Here is a 26,121-nt window from a genome sequence, read left to right on the forward strand (position 1 = left end):
CCAGGCACTCTTGTTCATGCCCTGACAGCTCATAAAGCTTTTTTTTTTTGGTATGAGGAGGATGTAATTAATATATGTTATCAATCTTTGGGAAATGCTTGTTAAGAGCTTCGTATCAGAGCACCTAAGGTCTGACATTAATTGGGATTCCTTTTGCTCATATATGTATGTCCTCTTCAAATAAATTACTTTCATTGAATAGAATTAATTCACTCGCAGTGCAGGTTATTGTTTAGCATAATGTGACCTATCTGAATAAATAGGGTTCTGTAGTTTGAAATAAGGAGATAAAAATTCCACCAAAAATAAAGAAAGTTTTTTTACTGCACTATCTGTTATCTCTGCAAAATAAGAAAAAGCACCCCAAAAAATCAAGCAAATTATATTTTATGGAGTCGTCTGTCACTTATAGCACACTTTCTGGATGAATGACAGACTTTTACTGGACTAATGGTAACATGGGTAAATCCATTGTATCTTATTTCCCACATAGACTACGCTATATTGCCCTAAGAGGAATGAAAAAAGATTGGAACAAGAAGAGTCAGTGACATTTGAAAGAAAACAGGATTGGTATGGAAATGGAAACGGTTGGTTAGTTAAACCGGGAACAAAAAACTGTGCCTGAGTTGGTGATGGTGGGATGGGGTGGGCTGTTCGGCAGTGCTTTCAGTACATTTGACAAGGCTGAGGTCCTCAGAAGATCCAGCTTGTCAGTGATGCCGTTTGATCTTTACTGTCAGACACGCAGAGCTACACAACACGCGTGGTGTGCAATACAGTAGAAATAATGAAAGACTTCACCCTTTCTTGGCAGCTCAGTTCACAAAAGTAAACCACAGGACTGAATATTAAACAGAATTCTGCAGTGATACAATACTTGCAGCACTGTGAGCCTTCAGCTCTTTGAGCCCAAAGGCACCATCAGAGATCTAAGATGCTTTCAATAATCACAGGCTGCTAATGACAATTAGCAATTAAAATTTTTACTATGTTCTAAATTTCACTGGAACCTGTTTGTCTTCAAGGATTTGATATTTAGACCTAAACTGAATACAACAGAGGTTGATGATAATCATCATTTGCCTTTGAAACCAAAGTGATGGTCGCTGGCTCCAAAATATTTCTGCCTCAACAGACTGCCATTCAGAAAGTGTAAACTTCCTTCATTAAATACGAAGCAAATATTTTTTCCCACAAGACATTATGGCGTCATTATCTGATATAATTCCCTCTGATCAGTTGGAATAGACATTAGACCTCAAAGATTTGTGAGCAGGGTATTAAGTCAGACATGTTAACAATATATACGTCTGACTTCGATAAATTGTGTTTGACTCTGATCCTGTTATTTGAGTTCCATGTGTTACAGTGAAGAGGCATACAGCATGGTGAGGTTATACCTCTGCTTTTTGAAGATGATGTTGTCCTTCTGACACCACCCCACAGGGTTGTCCATGGCTCACTTCAGCCAGCTTCACTCAGTCTGATCAGAGCTGGTTTCATCTGACTGTGATACAACTGGAGGGCAGATCAGCATCTCCAGGTCCACAGCCATGGTTCTGTCCCAGAAAAGAGAGGAATGCTCCCTTCAGCTGAATGGGCAGTCTAAACCTGGTGAAGGAATTCAAGTGTTGCATTATATAGTTTAAGATAGACAGGAAAAGGTGCTGTAAGATCAAACATAAGATGGGTGCAGCTAATGAAATCATGCAGTAACCGTACTGTATCTTAGTGGGAGCTGGGTCAGAAGAAACAAAGAAAATATTGATTAGCAGTCTATGTCCCTACCTTAATACTTTGGGGACTTTGGGGAAAAATAACTGAAAGAACAAAATCATAAAAGCAACAGACTGAATCAGTTTTCTTGGTGGTGGCTGAGCTTCCTTTCAGAGATCCTGTAAAAAGTTTGGAACGCACGAGTACACCAACACCACCAAGCTGAGAGAAGCTAGTTGTGATCATACAGGCAAGTGAAGGGATACCTTCTGGGCACCTAATTTAGAGGTTTACGCAAGCAGAACAGAAGCCACAGAGGAGGCCCAAGGATTGCTGTAGGGATTCGAAGTCTCAGATGGCCCAAAAGCAGCTGAGGAGCCTCAGGAGGAGCTTCTCCTTCTGCACATCCCCATCTGCTGGACCTGCTGCTGCAGTGGATAGTAACCCTAAAATGGACTAAGCACTTCGAAAGACAGATGGATTGATACTATGGATTTAATACAGGAAAAGATTACTAAGTGATTGACTATATGCATGATACAGACTGCAGAGCATAATTTCTGCAAAAGTAATGCATAATGGTGTATATGCAAAAGCCTTTAATTTTCTCTTTTATCCTTTAGTGGTACATCCAAGCCTCTAGCATCTGGCTGCAGAGGGCTGCATCATCATAAGAAAACAAAAAGCCTTTCAACTCAAATAAAAATAAACTGCTCAGAGAATTCTTCTACTGTAAAAGTGTCATATTTCACCCAACCATTTAAGGGAGTGAGTGTAGAAGATAGAACATACAGTTCATAATTAATCATTGGGGAAGTGTTTTCATCCTCTGTGTCCATGGCAACAAGCATGAGATATCAAAGAATCATGGGCTTGGTAACTGGGGATGACCCGGTCATTCGTCTGTTCTCCACAATGTGAGAATGAGGGATCAAAGCAGCAATGCTTCTCCTCCTCTGATCATCTGAGCATTTAGCCCCTCTGATTGGCCACTGTGGCCTCAAGACCTGCTCTTAGTGAGATCAGAACTGTCACTTTTAATGAGCAAACTTGCTGTGCCAGTTAGACATCATACAGTACAGAGGGTTAGGAGGTGGAATCGAGAGATAGTTGTGTTTACCATACAGAAACCTTCAAGATCTAAAATAAGACTTGTGAGATTTTCTTTTTTCATTCACAGTGTACTTATTGAGTGCCAGTGTTGGTAAATTGCAGCTTTACATCACTCAGTGACATTTTTACTCAAGTGCCCTATAAGCCAGTGAGCATTTATTCATAACACCAAGTCCCATAAAGTACCTTCACCTGCTTTTCTTGCCAGTTCACCAGCCTGCTATTTTGCACAACTCTGTTTGGAGTTTAGGATGATGCCCCTGTTGTCCCGCAGAGCCTTTTGTTGTTCAGTGACGTTTATCTATCTACTTGCTTCAACTGTCACTGCATTTGGGTCCACATGCAGCCTTCATACACAGAATAAACACCAAAAATGTTTTCATTTTTTGAATAAGAACATTAAAAAGAAAGAAAAAACAAAGGTGCAGAATTTCCTTTATTAAAAGGTCAGTGAGATGGGTGCATTGTTTAGCAGCCAAAAAGGAACAACAAGGATATGTTAGTCGCTGGGACTGTCGTCGGTCACTGATAAGAACAGTGTACACTCACTGTTTTCGTACATGCATATGCAGCGTTACCGGGTATTTATATACGTATTAAATATAAGGATTTATGAGATGTTCTTACAGTCTCAAATAAACCTTACCTCGAATTCAGGGCACCACCTACCTAGGTTTTGACTTAATTTAAGTCACAGTCAGGTAGGAAAACTGTTCGAAATCTTACGATCCTGGTGTTAAATTAATCTTTCAATTAATAATCAATTAATATTCAGTCTCATATCTCGCTACTTTCGTGAAGTTCTCGTTTGGTTGGACAGACATTACGTAAAGAAAGCATACGACACAATCTGTGATTATAACATATATATAGATATATGAGCTGTTTATTACAATGATATGATCTTAGACATGAACCTTTAAACAAACAGGAGATGCATGGAATATGGGTGATTATATAAAACACTTAGTGAATATAAAATAAAATATGGGAATGGAGAGTTACTGGATTTATTCAAATAGTTTGGGTTGGCTGACTATTTGAAGCTAAATACTGACATTTCGGATTAATTTATCATTCTGTGAAAGCCTCGAGACATCCATCAAACCCACTTTAAGGTGAAAACGGGTCGGTCTTACTGTGCTGAAGTTCTGTTTAGTCGGTTCGGAACACGGCAGCGGCCACGCGGGGTCCCAGGGGATTTCTCTTCCGCTCTCTGGGCCTTCCTGGCTGTGGTGGCTGACTTTAGCGGACTTCTCAGTTGCTTCTTTGATGAAGTGAACTTAAGTTCACAGAAGATTAATAAAAGGTTGCTTGGAGTTGGCTTTCTTGGTAGGAAAAGGTGATGATGGCGTGAAACAGCGGAGGTTAGGACGTGCGACGTAGAAGGACGTGGATGGCGAGGGACGAACAAAAACACGTAAAACGTGCATCTTCAGAGTATTTCAATCTGTTTCTTTGTTCGGGTCTTTCTTTCTCGTCTCCGGGGTCTCACTGGGTTCTGGAGGGTCTCCTCCGGTCGTCCGCTGCATCGTTATCCACACGTCCTTCCGTTCTCTCCTGAGATTATGGGAAAACTCCCAAACTCTGGTGAGCTCTTCTCTTCTGCTTAAACCATCTCCAAAACTCTCTGAGCAGCTGTTCTCTGCTCAAATCTCCTTCTGAAACTCTGGGTTGGAACCCTTCTGGAACAAGAGGCAAGAAGCAAGGGAGCAGACGCCTGAAGCGAGCCAGCAAACGAGAGAACTAGAGAGAGTGTTTTTCGCGGGTTCCGGGTTTTGACTCTCGGAGGCGGGGCTTACACTACTTTTTCAGCCAATGACATGCTTGAACTGTGTGCATGTCTGTGTAAGGTGATCTGTGCTATATGGGGATTTCTGGATTTAGACAAAGAAAACTCTTATTTCTCCATTACTCCCATCTCATAGAACATTTGTCTCGGTGATTCTGAAAACACCACATCTTGTTAAGATATGCAGATTAAAGATATAACATAGACTTGTAATATAAAGACATCAAAATAACACACATGATAAAGACAATTATGACTTTCAAAATTCAGATGAATATCTATGAAATCGTGACATATGAATAGTGAAACACACAATGTTAATTTTCTGTGTTAACAATGGGGACACCAAACAAATACCAAATAGATACCGAAGGGACATCGTTAGAAGTTAATAGTTGCATATATTGTCCATTTTACTGAGTCCTCTGGGATTTAAATGTTCAACTAATCAACACTGCAGACCACTAGGGGGCAATGTGGTTCCATCAGGCAGGTTGGGCATTTTCCAACAAGTTTGTTTCTTCGTCAATATTTAAGCCAGAATTGTACAAATTGTCTCTATATGCGTCTTGTGATCAAGCTGGAAACCTGAAAGAAATTGTACACGGTTATCAAACACATTTAATATAGTTTTAAGATTCGACTAAAAGTGAGTCTTATGAAGTCTTCTCAGTTCGTATGTAGCCATCTGGTCGGTTTGCTGGTGAAAAGGGGTGTTAAAGTGTCAACTTTCGAGTTATGGTCCAGATAAGATAGTAAGTGTCCCACTTTTCCAAGAGTGAGTTCTTTGTTCGTTAGAGTCTATCCCAATTTTTATTGCAAGCGTCTGTTGCTTATTTTTCACTCCCAAAAAGCTTTTAAAAGGGTAGAAGGTGAACGTAAATTAGGCAGTTTCTGTCTCTTTTTCCTTTGTGGAAAGAAAATGAAGATCTGGTTTATATCCACATACGTAAACATCCCCCACAGGAATGTTGGTTTTGTCAAAGTTTGAAAAACTCTTAATCCACACGGCACTGTGACTGCTACACATAAAACAGACAACTGTTCCTACAAGAAACAAACCCCACAGAGAACACAAAGCTAAAGCGTGCACAAATTCCTTATTTTACTGGTCATTGAAAATACATTTTATGAAATAATAAATGACCGGAATACAATTATCTGGCAAGTTTCCTTTGAGAGTTGATACCTTGTCCCTGGAGTCTTGTTTAAAAGAGTTTGGGAATTAACAAGATACCATTTTTGCCTTAATTAATCTCAGGTATGAAAGTGAAGCAGTTGAATACTCCAGTGGAATGACATGTTTGCCCTGTTATTATTATTTATTTGATCAAATTTCTATCACTATATTCTTAACCGGCCAAATGGAACTTTAAGTTTGGCTACTATCAGGCCAAAGATTTGCAGTTAAACTTGTTTTAAAATGTATCATCTATTTTTTTTTTTTGTTGCAAAAAACATTCCATCATTGGCAGCCTCAAAGCCTCTCAAATCTATCTTAGACAAACAGTCTTACAGAGTGCAAGAGTCTTTTCATAGATGTTTGCTGAGGTAATCATGGCAACACTGAATTAAACATACTGAAATATCAAGTTCCGTTTGATCTTGGAAATGAGTACCTAATAGGAATAATTGTCTGGACTGGACTGTCCATTAATGCCAGATTACTGACTCAGAGACTTGAAAGCATTAATGACATTAAGATCTAACATGACTTTCTCACTCATTAAAAGTGGTTAAGGTTGTTGGGAAGAATTAGCTCATTAGCACTGTGGTAATTGTTTGGCTCATTAAAGTTGCACAACCAGTAGCCTACTGTCTAACCTCTATCAGTCAATTTATTGCTATGATGTTAGAATACATAAAGTAAAGTGTGTTTATCAACAGATGGCTAATGTTGACTTCCTACTGGGAACATGGTGTGTTGTATGCTTTACTGACCTGCTGCATCACGACTGCAAGTTTGCTTTCACATCAAAACATTTCTGCTGTGGTGCTGCTACAGCGCAGCAACTGCATGCACAATCCTTTTTAACACAGTGATGGTAATGGTAACAAATGCAAAGTTTCGTCTAATACATGGCTGGTATTATTCAGAAAGGGAAGAGGTTAAAGTTTGTTAAGCTCCAACCTCAGAACAGTCACATTCATTATAATTGTAGTATTTGGCTGAGTGGTGAAAGGAGGAAGCTTCACCTGGTGTTTTATTTTAGTGTGCTGTAGTCTTTGCTAGCTTTCTAAGCCACAACTCCAGAAGGAACTTCTACTCCAAGATTTATAAATGGAAGCACGGTACCATCACAGGGAATATTTAGACACAAAACATTCACATGTAGATCTAATCATTGATCTAAAAGAGCAGTTCTGCTGCATTATTCGGAACACCCCTATATAGTGCCTTACTCATGGTACATCCCATGCCTCCTGCTCTATAAAAACATTTGGAGACTCCACATTCTGATTTGAATGACTGAGGAGCAAACTGCAAGAAGCTGAGGGAGGCAAACAGACCACACATTTATACCTTTAAGTTGAACTGTGTTGTTGTTTCTGATGTTTCTTGTAACTGGATTTGGTCAATAGTAACATGCATCATGTCGTAAGCTAAAATGATTTTGCTGCTACTTAACTTAAGCTTCACATGTTAATGCTAATGACACTGCTAACAATCTGAAGTAGTGTACCAATACTATAAGCACAGCACAACATAAGCTGCATCATTTCATAAGGTTGCAAGATTGAAACATGTAACAGAACAGTATATCCTTTTGGTAATATGTGCAAGCTCTGAGAAACCTACTTATCAGGAGGCATGGGGCTATGTCATCATAAATCATTATCATACCAGGTAAGTTATATTTTTCATGCAGGTCATATGTTGACCTCACACTGAAATCCCACTGAATGGTACACAGTTTTGCTGATATGAGGTCAATATGACGACTACCAAATGCGAAGGCCCGCCTGTGGCTGAGACATGCATCTCACAATGTGGGTGCTCTAATCTATTAACATTATGAAAATCATGAAGTCTGCACATGCCCTGCATGCGCCACTATCTAGGTGTGAGGCTGGCCCGTCAATAGCTTGCCTGGTTATTGAGAAACTCCTGCTGATTTTCCAATTTTTAACTGGAATGCCGTCAACTTTGGTATTATGTCAATCCCAGCTCTGAGTTGCAATGTCTATCTCAAATGACGTGAAACATAAGAACCTAATACAGGTATCTGAATCTGTTCAGCAAACGGATGTGACCGCTTGCTTCTGAATATGTTTAAACTTTAATTTTTCTAGTGCAGACTACAGAAATGTACCATTTGGCTAAATAAACCATCATATAACCATTTTATTTATTAATGTCTGTTGTACCTGTTAAATAAATAAACAGAGTCTGATAAAGGAAATTCGGACTAAGTTTGCATTAAAACTATGCTCAAAAGGGCTTTAACGTCAAAATAAGTATAAGCCATTATGTATTTTTCACAGTTTTTCATATCTAGTTCGTCAGAAGTCTGTAAAACTGCCTAAATTGACTGATGTTAAATATTTTGCACCTTTATGTTGAAAGTGTATTTTATCTCTTTTTTCTCTCTCTCTCAATTATTTGTCTAGATTGCTGTTGAAACACACTAAATGTTGATTTTCACCATAATGGATTCTCCAGTCTAATTCCATTTGTATGTACTCAGCGGGTATTTACACAGCTGACAACTTTTTGCCTCTCATGCTGGCTGTGAAAGTATTAGGCAATATAAACAGTCTTATCTTTTTTGTTATCTTTTTTGTTTTTTGATTCTGGTTTAAGTGTTTTTTATTCAGAGATAAGTTGCTCTAAGTATCATTACAGAAAAGGAAGAAAAGCAAAGGGTATAGATACGTGTAACAGATACACGTAATTAAACCGTAACATTAAAGGAACAGTGTGTAACAATTATTGACATCTTGTGGTCAAGTTTGACATAGCAATCATCTCAAACGCTGTCCATCCACTATCTACAGACAAATAGCATTTACATCTGTTGGCCAACTTACCTCCTTTTGCTTTTTTAAAGGTGGTTGCTTAATGCACAGTTACCTGTTCTGGATCATGTAATAAGTAGGATATTCCATTTCTCAAATGTATACCCTCAAACTTCTCAGAAATCAGCATCCACAACCAGTAATCTCTCAATTTTCTGCTTCTTCAACACCTTTTTGAAGAGAACAAATCTTCTATGTGCTTTTTATGGTGGTAATAAGGTCATTCTCCCATGTAGAGGGACCTGTTTAACTAACAGATACAAATGGTTCATTCTAAGGTAATAAGTATATAGCATTTAATTCAGGCTATCAACTAAATCCTAATTAAAACATAATTTTATTGATATAATACACTTTTGTTTTTATTGTCACACACTGTAACTTTAAATCTGGTGCATCTGTGTTTGTATATTGCAAAAAAGGTAAACAGGGAATTTGCACTTACATACTCGTACAGTGCAGTTTTGTTGTTTACGATGTTTTGTTTGTGCAGGCAAAGATTAGAATTTGTGACTCTCTTTCTCTGGGTTAATTAGCATATATCTGCACAATGTTTGTGGTGTTGGATGAGCAACACATAATCGCATTGTGGTGTGTATCATTTGAGCTTGTGTGTGTGTTATGCACTGGTATGTGTGCAGAAAAGCATAATTTCCTCCATTAGCTGTGCCAACTGTCATTTGTGCAACATTCATACCATGCTGGGGCCTCCCTGTGTTTTTCACAACTGCTCTAACAAACTGTAGGAGATTTTTGTTGTAAAACAAATGTGATATGGCTGTGTCACCCATATAATCTCAGACACGGGCCGTCACTATGAGGATGTTTGCAGGTTCTGAGTGTTGTGTGGCGAGAAAGCAAAGAAAGAGGCAACGTTATTGGTTTCATCTGGCTGATTTCAGAGAAAAGAAAGTGCAGACTGCAGATCCTCAGGGTAGAAAGCGCAGTCTGATGGTATGATGCAGTGGCATACACACACACACACACACACACACACACACATACGCATGCATGGCCACAGATCCTTGAAGGCAGGTAAAAAACTAGCATGTGGGAGCCCCAGGATTCAGCAATGGGACAATCCTGATGGATCTCTTGTCTTACAGCCTGCAGTGTTTTCTTGAATAAGAGGCCAAAAATGACAGGGGGGTAATTAGTTTTAAATCACCTGTGCAGCCTTTATCCCCCTTGCCCTCATATAGCCTCTTTCCATGGTACTGTAATAAGGAGAGAAATATTGAATGTGTATCAGCATGCCTATTCATCATTCTCTTAACCTTTATAATAATGGCTTATGTTTCTTAACCTAACTGTGTTGCCATATCATACTTCGTTAACACATTAGAACACACTTAAGTGCTACAATTGGTTGATTTTATCACATCTATCATACCTTCTATGTTACATTAAATGCTGATTATATTAGAATTGTGAATATTTCTCAGTTTGATCTTTGGTTAGCAGGTCTCATAGAGGTTAAAATGTTTTTATACAACGCATTGAAATAGTTTGTGTGATATAAGTGACTACACAAATCATTTTTGAATCAAGAAAAGAAAAAATAAGTAGAGACAATTCACCACTAGTAAAAGATTGCTGTAAAAGCAATGAATTGTTGTGTTCACTCATTTTATGAAATCTCAGTCTCATAGTACCCCACGTCTATATCTATTGATGAAAACTACATATCTAAATAATACATTTCTATTTTCAGGATCATGTTTGTCAGATACACAGTTATATCATGATCATTTAATCACATTAAAATCATATTATAGGCTCAGACAATCAAACTGAATCTTGTAAATTGTTCAAAAGTACATTAATGAAGTATCACACTGGAACATACTTCTTGCCAAAAATGTTCATGTCAAGGTTTATGAATCTGTCTTTCCTGTTCTTTATCCTATAAGGTACTTTATTGGACTGAAGTATCTAAAAGCCTTCGATCAGTCACTGAAGTGTATCCAGGCTCATTTTACTGTACCTTCTGAGTCAGATAAAGTGCTTAAAACTTGTCTACTGTATCAGTTCACAACACTAAGGAGATCTCTGATGAAAATATCTGAAACACTTTTTTTTAGCATTTCAAAGATGCCTGAAATCTTCAAACTGTTGTCAGGGGTAATTAAGTGAAATTCCACTTATCCTTCAGTCTTCACAACAGGGGCTTTTCGCTCAAAGATAGCTAACACATTTTATTTTTTCCATTACTGAACAGTTTGCTTGACTTCTTGTTTCATCTCATAGGAAAAAAGGTTAGTATCATTCATTATTATTATTACATTACACTTAGCTGACGCTTTTTATCCAAAGCGACTTACATCTATTTAGATACAGGGTATTGGTTACAGGCCCTGGAGCAATGTGGGGTTAGGTGCCTTGCTCAAGGGCACTTCAGCCATGAATAGAGGTGTAGGGAGAGGTAATGGCAGGACTTGAACTTGCAACCCTCTGATCTCAAGTCCGCCTCCCTAACCACTAGGCCACGGCTGCCCATAGTAATATTCTTAGTTAGTGCTACGTAACCTGGAGATGTTTATGGAGATTAATAAAACAGTACGACAGAAGAATAGATAATCAGACTGGATTTTTTAGGAGTGTTTCATCCTGGGCCGAAGTGGTATCATTGCGCTGTTCTAATATTCTTAAAAAATGAATTGGTTTCCTTATGTTGAAAACAGCCACTGTTATTGTTTGCATGGTCGCTGACTGTCTTGTCGTGCCTTGAGTTGATGCTGTTGGCCACTCAGAGGATGTGCTACTGGCTTGCTGACCAGTCAGTTTGTGTCTGACTGCTCTTATCTCAAATGCTTTGCAAAGTAGATTGACTATTTGCAAAGCTCTCCCAAAGGTGTTGAGGTCTGGTGACCATAAAAGCTCTCATATTCATATTTTAGTACTTATCAAATCATTCAGTGAGCCTACGTGTGGTATGGATGGAGGCACTGTCATCCGAACAGATAACCCATTGCTATAGAAATGCTTTATTATACATTATTGGGAAACATTAAGGCTCCTTTTCTTCTCAGCGGATAAGTTGACCCAAACCATTACCTTGGAATAACAGAGGCTCTCCATCCCTTAAAGGATAACTGCGGTATTTTCAACATTAAGCCTCTTTTCTGAGTCGTCTGCAATGTTTTAGAACCCCCCTCACCGCTTTTTTGAATTTTACTGCTGTCTCCGGTATTTGCCTAATTTTGATTCATCTGAACCTGCTTCAGAATGGCAAGCATGGGGCAAACTAAAAGGTCCGTAAAAGCACCATAAACGTCCGTTTTCAAAATAATCAACTCACCGGAGAGGTTACTGGTGTGCACTGGTAATCCATATCAAATTTCGTTGCGAAAAGTTGCTTCTGTCGTGTTTTATTTGACAATTTGTAAATCCCATTGAGTTTTATGGAAGACTGGATGTTCGTTGATATTACTCCGCCATCAAGTGGTGTGGAGTATAGCAAGTCAGATTCAACTGCTGAGCGGAAGTTTATCCACGGCTGTGAGGTGGCTAAGAAAATAGTTCGAGCATGAACGAGCTGCCAAATAAAACACGACAGAAGCAACTTTTCGCCATGAAATTTGATATGGATTACCAGTGCACACCAGTAACCACTCCGGTGAGTTGATGATTTTGAAAACGGACGTTTATGGTGCTTTTACGGACCTTTTTGGACATGCACCATGCTTGCCATTCTGAAGCAGGTTGAGATGAATCAAAATTAGGCAAATACCGGAGACAGCAGTAAAATTAAAAAAAGCGGTGAGGGGGGTTCTAAAACATTGCAGACGACTCATAAAAGAGACTTAATGTTGAAAATACCGCAGTTCCCCTTTAAGGGTTCAGGCTTGTTTGTTTTTCGATTTTTCATCTTTCTGTATCTGACCTGTAAGCTTCATCGGAATAGCTATGATATTACAGTGCATTTGCATCCTCGTCATCTTCTCTTTTCATGAAAATATTTAATGGAATCACTTATAACATTCTATTTTGTTGGATGGAATGGGTCATTAACACTCAAATTTATTGATAAATGTCAAGGTATCATCAAAATGTGCTTCAAATTGCACTTGAGGGACTTGAAAAAGGCTCAGTCAGTCCAGAATGATCTAAATCACTGACCTGGTCCAAACAGTTTAAATTGCTCCTTCTTCTCAGAATGCAGAACAGACTTAACTGCTCATTTGTGCTGACTGGCTTTGATATTTGAAATATCTGCTTGTCTTTCATGTTTTTCTAGAAGCTTAATTAGAAGAAATTCAATCTTTTTTTTCTTCTTTTGGGCTCTTGATGAAATTTCTCATCCAGGAAATGTTCTCAGCTCTCAAATTGATAATCAAAGTAAATAGATAAAAAAAAAAAGTAAAGTAAAGTAAACTGAAGAATATAGATTTAAAGAAACTCAACAAATAAGAGATGTTTGGATGAAATCATTTGAAGTGAATGGAACTTTTTATTACATATATATTATATATATATATATATATATATATATATATATATATATATATATATATATATATAATTCAAATATTGCTATTGGCTGGACAAAGCAAGCAAGCCTCTTGAAAGTATCTCAATGGATATCATGGACTTTGTTTAATATTTCCCTGTATTTTATTCATTTTATTGCTTCTAGTAAGTGATATTCTATCTCTGTTCCAGACATTTCGATGGCCCATTGCAAGCAGGCTGGATGGAAACGAGATGCTAGAAATCCAAGTTTACAATTACAGCAAAGTCTTTTCCAACAGGTGAGATGCAGTATTCTACTTCATGCCTCTTCTACTACATTAACCTCAAAGAATGTTCGAACCACACACCTTTTCTTAACCTAACCAAAGACTTTTAATGCCTAAGTCTAACTAGGAAATTGACTTCTGAACCTAACCAAACAGGATGTAGAATGTATATCAAACAGTTACTTAATGAAGACAAATCAGTACCAATTGATGTTCCATGGTAGTGACATGTTTCTGTGATTTGCTCCCACCTGTCCTTCATTTAATATATCAGGAGCATTGAAGCCAGTACATTTTACACGTATCCAGGGGGCGTCTTGGGAATTAGAACGAGTTGCAGTTCAGCAAACAGCATTTCAGAGTAAACTGTTGGTGCTTTCAGCGCCTTTCCTGCATTTCTGTCACAGCCTGTGACCAATGCCAACTGACACATGGTGCAGATTTTTCATCTGAGGGAGAACAAGCTTGAATTCCCAGAGAGCTTCCCTAAATGGATGAAATTGTCTGCGTAACACATTGCAAGCCACAAAACTGGCCATGAATCAGTTTCACATCAAGGGTTGTAGAGGTAATGAAATAGATGTAGAGCTTTAGTTATTGGCACATTTGTCACCTCAAACTGTCCAAACAATAAGCTCATGAAAAACACACAGGCTACTGTGGTGGACTACAAATGGGAACTTGCACTGAACATATCTTTTTCGTTAGTCAGTGGCATTGTGTTTTAACAGTTTTAACATACAGAGTTTGTCAGTTTCAGTTTACCTTTGCTTTAAATCTGTGTTTGTTAGTTCTACACATCTGGATAACTTTATGATTAGTATTATTTATAACAGACAAAGGTATGAATGTAGTATGAATGTGTACTTGATTTGTGACATCTAGTTTCTATCATGACCACTTCCAGCTTTTTTCAGAGTGGAATAATTTGAAACAAAAGATAATAAGAGCTTATTTTAATGTTACTTGCTCACTTTCTGCATGCCATCAGCACTCTTTTACCTTACCGTTCCATCAGAATACTGTGAAAAGTTTTCGAAATGCTGTTTTTAGATTCCAAGAGTTTGCATAGCTCCTCTGACTATTTGAAATCGAATACATAACCCATAAGAGCTCAGTCAGTGGAAGAAACCACATATTAACTTGAATAAAGTTAACTTCAGTCAACTCTCCTCACTGTACAACCAACATAAACTTTATCATTTATGAATAGGAAATGTGCAACAGAAGTAACTTTGAGAGGGAGTAGCCTACACTTATATTAGCTAAACAGAAAAAACATATTAACAGAGAAGAGACAGACAACAGTGTACTCAAACCATCTACCATCTGCTGTTCTTCGTCAAAACAAATGTAAACAACCACACGCTGTTATCAATATAAATGACAAGGAGCTCTGTTGTCACCCTGTCATCGTGCTTTTCAGATATCTCTCAAACCCTCATCTGTCATTTTAGTCAGTTCACCTGTATACATAAACCATGTAATGGCTCGTGTTACCTTGGTACCCGAGTTTTCTTCGTCTTCTGAAGCGGCTGAAATCACACAGACGAAAGACATGTTTGGGCTGCTGCTCCTAATGTTGTGCTTTCACTGAATCCCTGGGAAACATTGTAAATAAAAAAATCTGCATAGGTCTACATGTCTGTCCATCTGAAACCCAATCAGATTGTTACAACTGCTTTTTTTCTTTTTTTCTTTGTTTTGTTCTGTTCTGTTCTGTTTTTTTTGTGTGAGTTGATTGATGTTCCTTATACGAAAATAATGGCCCGGACTGAGGAAAGATTACATTACCCACTCAGGGATCAGAACTCGGTACGCTTGTCACTGCGCGTATGTGTGAAGGTGGTAAAGCATGTGTGTGTTCCCCCATCTTGGTATTTTATCTAAGCGACCTCTTCATGTCTGCCAATTGTAATTGTAGCTGTTTGTGAATATATGTACTGAATCTGGTGACTCATCTCTTATCCACTCACAAGGAGATCTGAGAGCTAAAAAGTCAGTGACAGGTGTGCAGACAGATGTTGTATTAGCTCTACATCAAGGGGGCTCTCAACTGTCATTGAGGTTTTTATGGTGTCATTGTGTGGAGTAAAACAGAAGCAAACAGGCATAACATTTCACAGACACATGTGATCCTTTTTAGAGGGTCAGACAGTTCAGGACAGCGGAAGATCAACTTGCATCCCAACTCTCTTTATACTCAAACAAAAATGTTGTCTCTATTCAGTGGTCTATTTACCATTCTGTTCTGTGTAATCATATATCAGGGGGTCTGACATGATGCCACTCTTTGTCTGTCTGTTTATTCGTTTCATTCTTTGGCCCACTTACAACTCAACAGTTACTTGACTGACTAACTTATAAATTTGTATCAACATTAATGGACAATAGAGAATAATTCCTTATATTTGGCAAACCTCTGACATTTCTTGTGATGAGGTTGACATGTTGATTTTCAATTGAATAGCTCCGTTACCATAACCATGAAATAGATTACAATGAAATTTATGATAAGATGCATGTCGGTCAAAAAATGAACAACATGAGACACAAAGAATGACTAAATGATTTTTAAAAAGAAATAATATGACCAATTGATATGTGAAGCAGTGACTAAACTGGGACACTAAACAATCAACAATTAGATGTGAAGAATATCAGACATAAAATGATAAAACAAGTCAGAAAACAACAGTAATAGAATATGAAGTACTCATGACGATAATGGCCACAAATAATTGAGAAACAACAAAAATGAGATTGTAAAGACATGGCTGAAAATGGCTAAAAGGAAACAGAATATGACCAAAATACTACAAAAAATAAAAGGGGGCATTTTACACAGGGGCTATTTGTTGCCTAAAATGTTGCCGACATTGAATAAGAAAACAGAACAACCTTTACAGCAGCACCAAACTCACCCTCAGTTTGCTTTTTCTGGCTGTGACATAGGAAAACAATGACCACATATAGAAAAACCTCGTCTGTTGGCCTGGATGCTCTTCCAGCCATGGAACAAGGCATCAGTAACACCGCACTGACTTTAATCAGAAAGTCTCCCTAGAGGCCTGGAAACAGGCTACAAAGCAGCACTTGATTTTTATCACTGTGTCAAGCCAATTAGACAACAACGCAAAAAAATGCGCTTTTAGCACAAAATTCATTATTGTTTCATGCAAAACACAGAAAAAAAAAGCAAGAACCAAATAGAGATTTTTGAAGTAGAAATGCTGCTGGATGCAAACACACACATGTAACCACAACCTGACACACATTTAAGTGAGTAAATAATTCAAGGTGAGTCATAGCTGGTGTTGTTCTCACACCTGCTCCATATGCCCACCGGCAACATCATTATCATGATAGCTGATCTACTTCATAACTAAGTACCAACATACTGTGAGGCCAGTGTGTCACGCCCTGCAACCCTAAGTGTGATCACATTACCACAACACAAAGAGTAGGCAGTGATGCATTAGGTCCTCTGTGCTGTAGGAGCTATATGCCATGTTTTATTATTTGTTTTCCCATGTGGCTGGGAGAGACGCGTTCATTTAATTTTCTGCCCCCCCTCAGTGCACTCTGTGTTGAAGCAGACTGGAGATCACAGGTTTCCAGAGTCACTGTTGCCAACCTGAGATCAGTGACTCCCACGGTAGTAAATACAACTCGTGCAAGTCACCTAAATGTTTCTTAAGTACATACATAATGGCTCTTAGATGCAAAGCGCAGCAAAGTTAGTCAAAATAGATAAATACGGTAAAAAGAAAGTAAAAAGAAAAAACAAAAGAGAGAAAACACTACGGAATTTCCGAAAACTGAAATTCTTTCAAGTTGAAAAACAACCTTCTAATGATAGATCTGATGATAGATAGCCCTGTTTTGGTAATGTTTAGTTATATTATTTGAATATAATAATTATCAGTTCCTTATAACAGCATTGAGAAATATCAGGACTAATCATGTTCAGATTGTCTTTTGGAAAAACAAGCGGGGGAATCTGGTTTTCCTTCTAAGCTTTATGTCCTTGACTATAAATAATAAGCCGTCCTTCTTTTAGCCCTCTGAAAAAAATGGGGACCATTTGATTTAAATTAGTCAGTCGACTGGCTGGTCTCATTCAAGTGAGGTGTTTCATTCAGAGGACTGGCCTGAACAAAGTTGATCCTGGCCTTGTTTCTGAAAGCAGTGCAGCAAAAACTTCTTTTCTGCAGTGATTCAAACACACATAGATCAAAAAGTGCAATATGTGATACTTTTTCTTAACTTAGAGTACTGCAGTACTCTGTCTTTTCTTAATTGTTTTGTGAGTGAATATTAAATTTCAGCATGCTAGATGTTTTTAGTGCTATTTTATCTTTATCTTTAGAATTGCTTTTGAGATTAGCCATAAGCGATTTCCTCTGAAAGAAAATAAGACTCGGAGGAGTCTCTTTTCTTTCTGGTTTTCAGCACTTATTCCCCCACCACCTACGTTATTCCTTTTTATCTGAGACTGTTTATCGATACAGTTGCTTACTAGTCATAAACTTCCCACAGGACAGACAGTGGCCAAGCAATTAGGTTTTTCTGACTAGAACAATTGCATAATGTACTCTTTGAGACCGTTTACATCCCACATTTCAAATCCAAGCTCGCTAACAAATGCTTTGTGCCTTTTTTGTCTGGATTTTGCCACGAGCATAAACACTGGAGTCTTTGCTTTACTGAATTGCAGTATGCCTCATTGAACTTTCAAGGTCTAGACTGAGTTTAGTTAACTATTTGATCACTTGAAGATATGTTTGGTGTCAATAGGACAACATTTCCCCATTGTTGCCATTGCTGTCAGGCCAAACTTAGCTTCACAGATCTGCTGCCTCTGCTGCGGATTCTTGTTGTTTTAGTTATTTTTCCAGCTGGTTTGAAGATGAATGGATCTGTATTGCTGATCTACAATTCATAATCTTTTGGGTGCAGTAGATAATGATAAATCAGTTAATTATTTTTTCCTTTTTTTTCTTAATTTCATAGCTCATAAACCTCTACATCTTCACATTGGATCTACAATTGGCTGATATGATGACATGATAAAACCTGTCTTGCACAGTTAGTGCACAGAATTGCTTTATGGCTAAAGCCAACAGTTCACCAAATGTTTTTTTTTTTTTTTTTAGAATATTATTGTAATGTAGGTTGTAGGTTAATCCATCAGACATGAACATAAGCTCCAGGCCAATATTTTATATAATTCTTGATTAAATTTCCAAAAACCTGACTATATTACTATGAATGTTAAAGTGTACTGTGACAGGAAATCATGTCCACATCCACTTTCACAGTCTTCAAAACCACATGATCCATGTTAATGCTGCCACGTACTAATGGACATCCCTCAGTTATACATTGTTCAAAAGTAGCCAACCCTCTTTTCTTCTTCTCTTCCTCTTTCCACTAGAAGGAATTTGAATTAAAAAAAATCGCACGCATAAAGTATGTATGTACGATTCTTTGTGAGTGTTTCATTGCACATGGCTATCGTAATGCTGGAACAGCACTCTGCCTTAAGGCATCACTGCAATAAGAGCTACTAAACCATACTACCACTCTCAGACTGGAGTGACATGTTGATGGACACTGATGCTAAAACCTAACTTTCTTTCTTGCAGTTGTGTGATTGTATTTTGCTCATCTGTGTTTTTGAATCTGTGAAAATTAGAAAACACTTGTGAATCAATAGATATTTATCTTTGAACACAAAGCAAGAGATGTGATTGCCCTCTCTTCACCAGTGGGGGCAATGCTTAGTGCGTTTTCCTTTATACTTTTCCTTACTTCTAAAGGCCACATCAACCATGCACACTGGTCAGCCCTGACACTCACACACAGAATTTTATGAGAGATATTTTCCATTTCAAAGTTGTTCTCACCTCTTCTCAAGTTCACCTTAGCAAAATATTCCATCATTGTCCTGCCTTGATTTATTTTAAAAAAATGGAGGATCACAAAGAACAAAAATACAAGCTGAAAGGGAAGGTAGCTCTGAATTATGGAGAGGATGAAAGTAAATTGTTTGTCAATAATGAATGCCACCCTTTGAAATGCTAAAAAGTGAACTAGAACATGATAGGCCCTGCTCAATTCAATTATTCATCACTTGCACATGTGCTACAATAGCTGAAAGGAAATTTCAGAGTATTTGCTTTTCTAAGCAGTCCTGAACATATTGATCACCTCTTTTGGTAACGGAAATAGTTGATTATACTGCAGTGGGTTTGCATTTACTAGGACGCAGCCCTGAGATTTATCTTCCTCGCAGAAAAAGTTTCCTGCACAAAAGCATTCAAATCCCCTCTGGCTCTATTTCCTGGTCACATCACAGTCAAGCCTGTTAAGTTGAGTTACGCATCAGGGAGTCTAACAGAAACACACCTTCCCAGAGTGAGCATCTATCAACACCTGAGGGGAGGGGAATAACTTACTTTTTGAATAAGGGAATTCAAAGTAAAGTTAAGTTGTGGAAGTCTGAATTTACCTCATTATCGAGGCTCTGCAGACACATGAGCACTTTCTACTTTGGAAGGTGGAATTCATCATCAATGGCTCCAGAGAAAACAAAAAGTATAGATGAGGGCAGGAGACATAGAGATGGAGAAGGATTAATACAGGTAAAGGGGGAGAGTAATAACAGGCCCTTGCTTTTTATATGCCTACTGATAAGAAGCAGCCTGCCTTTGTTGATAGTCTTTGCTCATAAATTTAATCACACGGTATTTTGTGTTTTTTCATTTTGACGACAGGTGTGCTTGTGTAGTCTGTGTCATTGTATGAGCTGTACTTACTCCCTCTCATTTGTCGCATCCTATAGTCCTGTAGGGAAGCTCACATTGTCCCCTGTAGTGTATGTGTGTGTCTGTGTATTTGGCTACTGCTTGCTTGTCATTGTTTTATTGTGTTATCTATCCCTGGAAACTCGTATCCAGTCAGGCATTTGCACTTCTGCACCTAATATTTTTTCTGAAGATGTATTATCCTGAAAGTTAAGTTTACAGGGAAATGTGAAATATAGCTTTATTTTCAGTATATGTGTTATCTGAGGCATGTCTGTGTAGCTTATAGCAGAACTGGTATATGGTTGTGGCTTATGGCTGATGGCACTACATATTCTTTATGTGTAGCTGATAGCTTTGCAAACAACACATGGTTATGGAGGAAACTCTTTAAATTATTCACCAGCTCCAATTTACAGCTTGAATAGGGACTGTACTGGGTTTCTTCCCACTGTTATGCTTCTTTATCAAGGATCCTTAGGCAGCAATGACATGCATCTAAAAATCTCATATATGTAAGAGCATCTATCAATAAGTCTTATTCTGTTGCATTTCCTCCTCTGGAAATAACAAAGTTTTCCGCAATGCGTAAAATCACATATTTGTGCACTTATGTCGATCTGTGAAAAGTTCATGATCTGTCAAAGATGTTTTGCATACTTTCAGACACATTATTATGTGATCACTGGTTTAAAAATGATACTTTTTCCATGTTTATAGCTTGCCTAGTTGAAGTGCTCCCTGGCCACCTAATTTGATTCAGCTGATTTCCCCACATCTGTTTTTTTTTTTATTGCTTTCTTTTTCTTTTCTTTTTGTAAAGAGTTTTTTTGGCCCTGCCTGTTTGACTACCTGTTCCTGTCCTGGGCCTCCATCCTCATCAAATCCTGATTGTAATTAAAGTTTGATGTTGAAGCAAATTGAAATCAGACACTGTTATTGTGGTACCTTCAAACATGAGCCCGTAATAATAGAGATTCTGTTTACATAGGGACATAAAAAGCAACATGTTATTTAGGCAATTTTTGCATCAGACTAAGGTTTTGATAATTTAGTAAATAATAGGCTTATTGTCTAAAAGTATGACTTTGAACAAAATCTTAGAATTAAATGCAGAATATGTTGTAAATGCTTAAACTGGGTTTAATCTCAGCTCAAAGCCTCTGCTGCAATTGGCCTTCCTTTTAAATAAGGCAAAGTGAGACAGGTTTTCCTTTTCTTGCAAACTCTAAGTAACAGCCAGCTTTGTAAGAGAAAAGTAAAGAATAACCTTTTCATACAGCAAGAAGAGAAAGAGTGCTTTGTGAGTCTTCATCTATGTACTTAGTTATCCTTGGGGCCACTAGTAAAGATGTCAGACAAGTGGCTGAGAATTGCTGCCCTGCGCTGAAATGTGTTGAAGACTTTAGAGATTTAGCTGTCAGAAATGTTTGAAGACCAGTCATACACTATTTGAGATGGATTTTTTTTTAATTTTCTGTGATAGAATAGCCAATAGTTGGTAGTAGTTTTTCAATTAAATCCTAAAAGCTGCAACTTCCAAACTGGAGCAGTTATTCTAATTCAAGTGTTAAAATGTGAAATCTTTCTGGTGCACAGCAGCCACGAACATTTGCTGTTTAAAGTGGCAATTGTGGATCCAAATCTTTATTTCTTTAGGTTCCAAAATATGATATTTTAAACAACTGTTTGCCATGTGACGATAAAGTGCTGCGTTGATGCTTTTTTTTTACCACAGTAAGGAGCCTCTCACCCTCTGTTAGCCTTGAACTTCCTGCTAATTATGTCTTTGTTTTTATTGCTAGAGTTGCTGCAGGTGCAGCAATGTCCCACCACCAAATTATACTGATATAAATGCAAATTTTTTGGCTCCTAGATAGCTTTCACTTCGGCCTTTGGCTCAGTCTGGTGCTCTCTCATTTGACATCCCCCACAGGTAATCAATCACAAGGTAACACGTTACTCCTTTAAATATGTTACATTAAAAGTTACACATTTCTGCCAGCTCTAAGCAAGAATGTTGCAGTCTGTGTTTTACAAGGGATATAAAGGACAAAAAACTTAATGGCACATTATAGAGTATCTTTGTTATGTAAAGATATGAAATTTACTTAGCAGTTACAACCAACAGAACATTTTTGTGTTTTTTTTCCCTGAATAGCAGTCCTAGATATTGCCTATTTGTAATATACAACAAATTAAATTCCCCTAATTTATATTCTATCAACAAATTTTGTATAATCAAACAGAGACACACAATGAAATGTTTATACTTTTTGAATAACCTATTGTTTATGTTTCAACACTTGATGCTTTTTAATTCCATGTGTCTTTAAAAGCAAATACGTGAGACCTTATAAAGTGACATGAACACTTTGCACAGTTTTTGTGTTTGCTCGTGTGTCTGCGTGAGTTTGTGTGTATTTGAGCTGCCAGCCACTTCTTCCACATTACTTTGAGGTGTGACATTCAAGTGATAAAAGTGTGTTCACACTGAGCACACAACCGTCTGTTCATGACTCAGAATCACCTCCATAATCTGAGAAATAAAACACAGTGGAGAACAGATGCCTCTGGTGAATAGAAAATACCATTTGTCAGTATTTTCTAGTGTTACTCATAAAGGCAGAGGCAATGTGACAATGACTCAATAAGACTTAAAACAGAGGGGGACTGATGGGCAACAGAAGTGACGCAAAGGACAAAAAAATCCCATAATCATTGGATTTCTGTTTACATTATGCGGCTCTTTGTTACCGTTTTCCCGCAGGCTGGTTGGGACCTTCTGTATGGTTCTTCAGAAGGTGGCTGAGGAGGGACATCTGGAGCTGACTGATACACTTATCGATGACAACAACACATCGATAAAGGTAAGCTCCCAAAGTGGACTGCTTTCAATCTGCAAATTAAAGGGGTTATACAAGAAGTTGCTTCAAGTCTTTGAAAATTCTTTAGATATCATGAAATTGTGCTTGGAAAGGGGGTGTGTGCATATAAAACTACTGATTTAACTTATTTATCGACGGAAAAGCATAGGCTCTGAAATGTACAATGTGGGAACTATATGTGATAACACTGACAAGATGCATTCAGCATGAGAAATAACTGCAGATGAGAAATAACTTGCTGCTCAGAATCTGCTTAATCTGCAGTGTCGTCTGGTTCACTTTCCTCCGTGTTGCTGGTTACTTTCCATTCATGTCACAGACATTGCACTCGAGCCTCCATCTTATCTGTTTAGCAATGTTACTTCACTACATCTTGGTACTCCTGTTATGTGGCGATGGATACATGAAGGGATTTAAAATGTTTCTGCTCTATACATTTAAGTTGAAAGGTTTTTGATACTGGGAATGCACATAATGATGCATCCATTCATCCAACTATCGATCCATTTTTTATACCCACTTCATCCATTTCAGGGTCACAGGGGGGCTGGAGCCTATTTCCATGTAGCTCAATTTACATTCATAATCAATCCTTCCATTTCTTTAGCAGCCTCTTATTTCCACTGTGTTTCATTTTGTTTCCAGTCTGAAATGTGCAGTAGGACAATGAAATATTGCAACTTTTATGGCGGATTTCGAAGAAACTGCACTACATTCCAGGAAGTTGGCCAAATAATTGGCTAACAGCTTGCAAGGCTACTCACTTGTATAAATTGATATTAAAAACTGATTACTGCCTTATTTAGAACATTTTGAATGAAAAGTCCTGACATATGTAGCTGATCTTGGTACTGAATTGAGATTAATTGCCAGGGTGTTGGCAGCATGGTTAACACACAAATATGATTAATGAAACACTAACACACCTGGCAGCTCAACCCCCTTATTTGTTTATTAATGTGCTTGATTCATTCCATTTGGGAATGCTGATTCCCTGTGCAAACATGCCATAAAAATGGATGAACAAAAATAGAATTAGCTTCGTTAAAGGAGAGACCAGAAACTGTCCAATTATACCAGATATATCAGGATGCATTTAAGGGAAATGATGCCACACAGACACCAAAAATAGGTTATTACATTACATGTATATACAGTATCATAGATTAATTAAAATGGCTTTGGAACCCTATAAAATTATATAAGATATAAGATTAATCTTCCTTCCTTCCTTAAATGGGGAATTAAAAGGTAAAAGCTGGATTCTAACTGTTCATAATAGCTTCATGGTATTGTTTAATGTTGTAATTGATAAACTTGTCTTTCCACCAAGGATGTAAATGCACTTAAAGGGACATGAGGGAAAATGAAATGGAGAAATTAATCTGGCTTTCCACTTGTAGTGGTGCCAATAACAGATGTAGCTGCCAAATAAAAACCCTGGCATTAAAGAACCTCACTTCCACAAGGATCTGATGGAAAAACAACACTCTGGGAACAACATCAGCACAATCAGACGCTCAGCAGTAACAATTATCTAGACATTCTCTATTGATTTGAAATTAGAGTTTGTTCAGAACAGCTTAATGGAGAGCAGCTCAGTGGTAAGGAGGAGTGCAAGGGTGATTCTGTGGTGAAAGTTTAATGGAAGTGTTAAAATGTATGGGAAGAATGAGGATGTGTGAAGGACAACAAAACCATAAGAAATTTAAAACCACTGCAGGGTGCAGAATTGTGTTGGTGGAGCTGAGAGTGCTGATGCGTGCTTTCTGAGATGTTGACACATTGCATGGGAGGGGCTCCGGGGCTTACATGTGTGCACACATTTGCAGAAACTTAAAAAAGAAAAACACAGTAAGATAAGATACTTTATTGTCATTGCATATTTCTACAGAATGAAATTCTGTTGGGCACCAATCACCAACTTAGCAGCGTTGTCAAGAAATAATTAAACACAAATTAAATCAGCAATTAAATAAATGGAATAATTAAAAACAATAGAAACAGTTTTAAAAAATCCATTAAGTGCAGATGCTTAAAGTCCAAAGTTCAGCATTCACAGCAACTGGGGGAAAAAAACAGGTTCTCAGCTAGTTTGTCTGTGCTTTCATCACTTTTAAACCTGCCTGAGGGAAGAAGCTCAAAAAGAAATGACCAGAGTGTGTTTAGTCTTTCTTGATGTTTCCTGATCTCTTCAGAAGCCGGTTGGAGTAAATGAGAAGAATTTCATTGCTCTACATCCCTGTAGCAAGAAAGCGGTAAAACTAACCAGAGAGCGTCACTTACAACTCTGCAGCTGGTGTTGCTATAGAAACAAATATAACTCCTGGTGGACTACAGTGGGCGCCTGGTGAGGATGAACTGTAAGGAAAGCAGCGCAAAGCAGAGAGAGGTGGAGGAGACGAGAGAGAGCAAGCCCCATGTTTATTTGCTCCTCATCTGTCTTTGTCTGAGGAATAAATTGGCCTTTCCGTATTAAAGATCAGGTCATTGTCAAGAGGATAGTATTTGTCCAGACATGACTCCAGTGGAGACACTAAAGACAAACTATTGTTCCAGTCATGTTCCTGACCTGCATCAAAGTGTCAGTCTTAATTCCCCCAGTGTAAAACAAGGAGAAGAGATGATTGGTTGCCATGCTTAACTTATTGCCAACCCCTTAAATGCAAGAATCATAGTGATAGTGATATTAAGCAAAATGAAGAGAAGCAGTGACGCTTACTGCTCCATAAGGCTGTACCATAGATACAGAAGGCCAACATTTGTTGATGGCTGCTAAATTTGTTGCAGCTAGTAGTAAATTGCATTTTTTTTCCCTACATTTGTGCATAAATACAATAATTTGAAAAATTAAGGCAAATCTCATAATAATTCATTTATTATTTAGGGGGAAGGATGGAACTCTTTATATCTGTGAGTGGCAAAAGTATGAGGAGCATTGCATTTAAGATCTGGTGTGGTACTTGTCCAACAAAAAACTACAAATAAACTTAGCAGGCAGCCAACTGGAACTAATTGTGGAGAAAATGTTTGCT

General features: G+C 37.9%; 1 protein-coding gene across 9 annotated transcripts in view; it reads left to right on the top strand.

The window, feature by feature from the left end:
- otofa (otoferlin a) overlaps positions 1-26,121 on the top strand; it is a 115,098-nt gene that overhangs the window by 12,892 nt on the left and 76,085 nt on the right. For all 9 annotated transcript variants that reach the window (XM_075459662.1, XM_075459665.1, XM_075459666.1 and 6 more), the window contains exons 3-4: positions 13,310-13,398; positions 22,969-23,068. In XM_075459662.1, the coding sequence (XP_075315777.1) occupies positions 13,310-13,398; positions 22,969-23,068 (189 nt within the window). The remainder of the gene's footprint in view (positions 1-13,309; positions 13,399-22,968; positions 23,069-26,121) is intronic.

The sequence above is a fragment of the Odontesthes bonariensis genome, chromosome 24 (genome assembly GCF_027942865.1).
Source record: "Odontesthes bonariensis isolate fOdoBon6 chromosome 24, fOdoBon6.hap1, whole genome shotgun sequence".
NCBI classification, from domain to species: Eukaryota; Metazoa; Chordata; class Actinopteri; order Atheriniformes; family Atherinopsidae; genus Odontesthes; species Odontesthes bonariensis.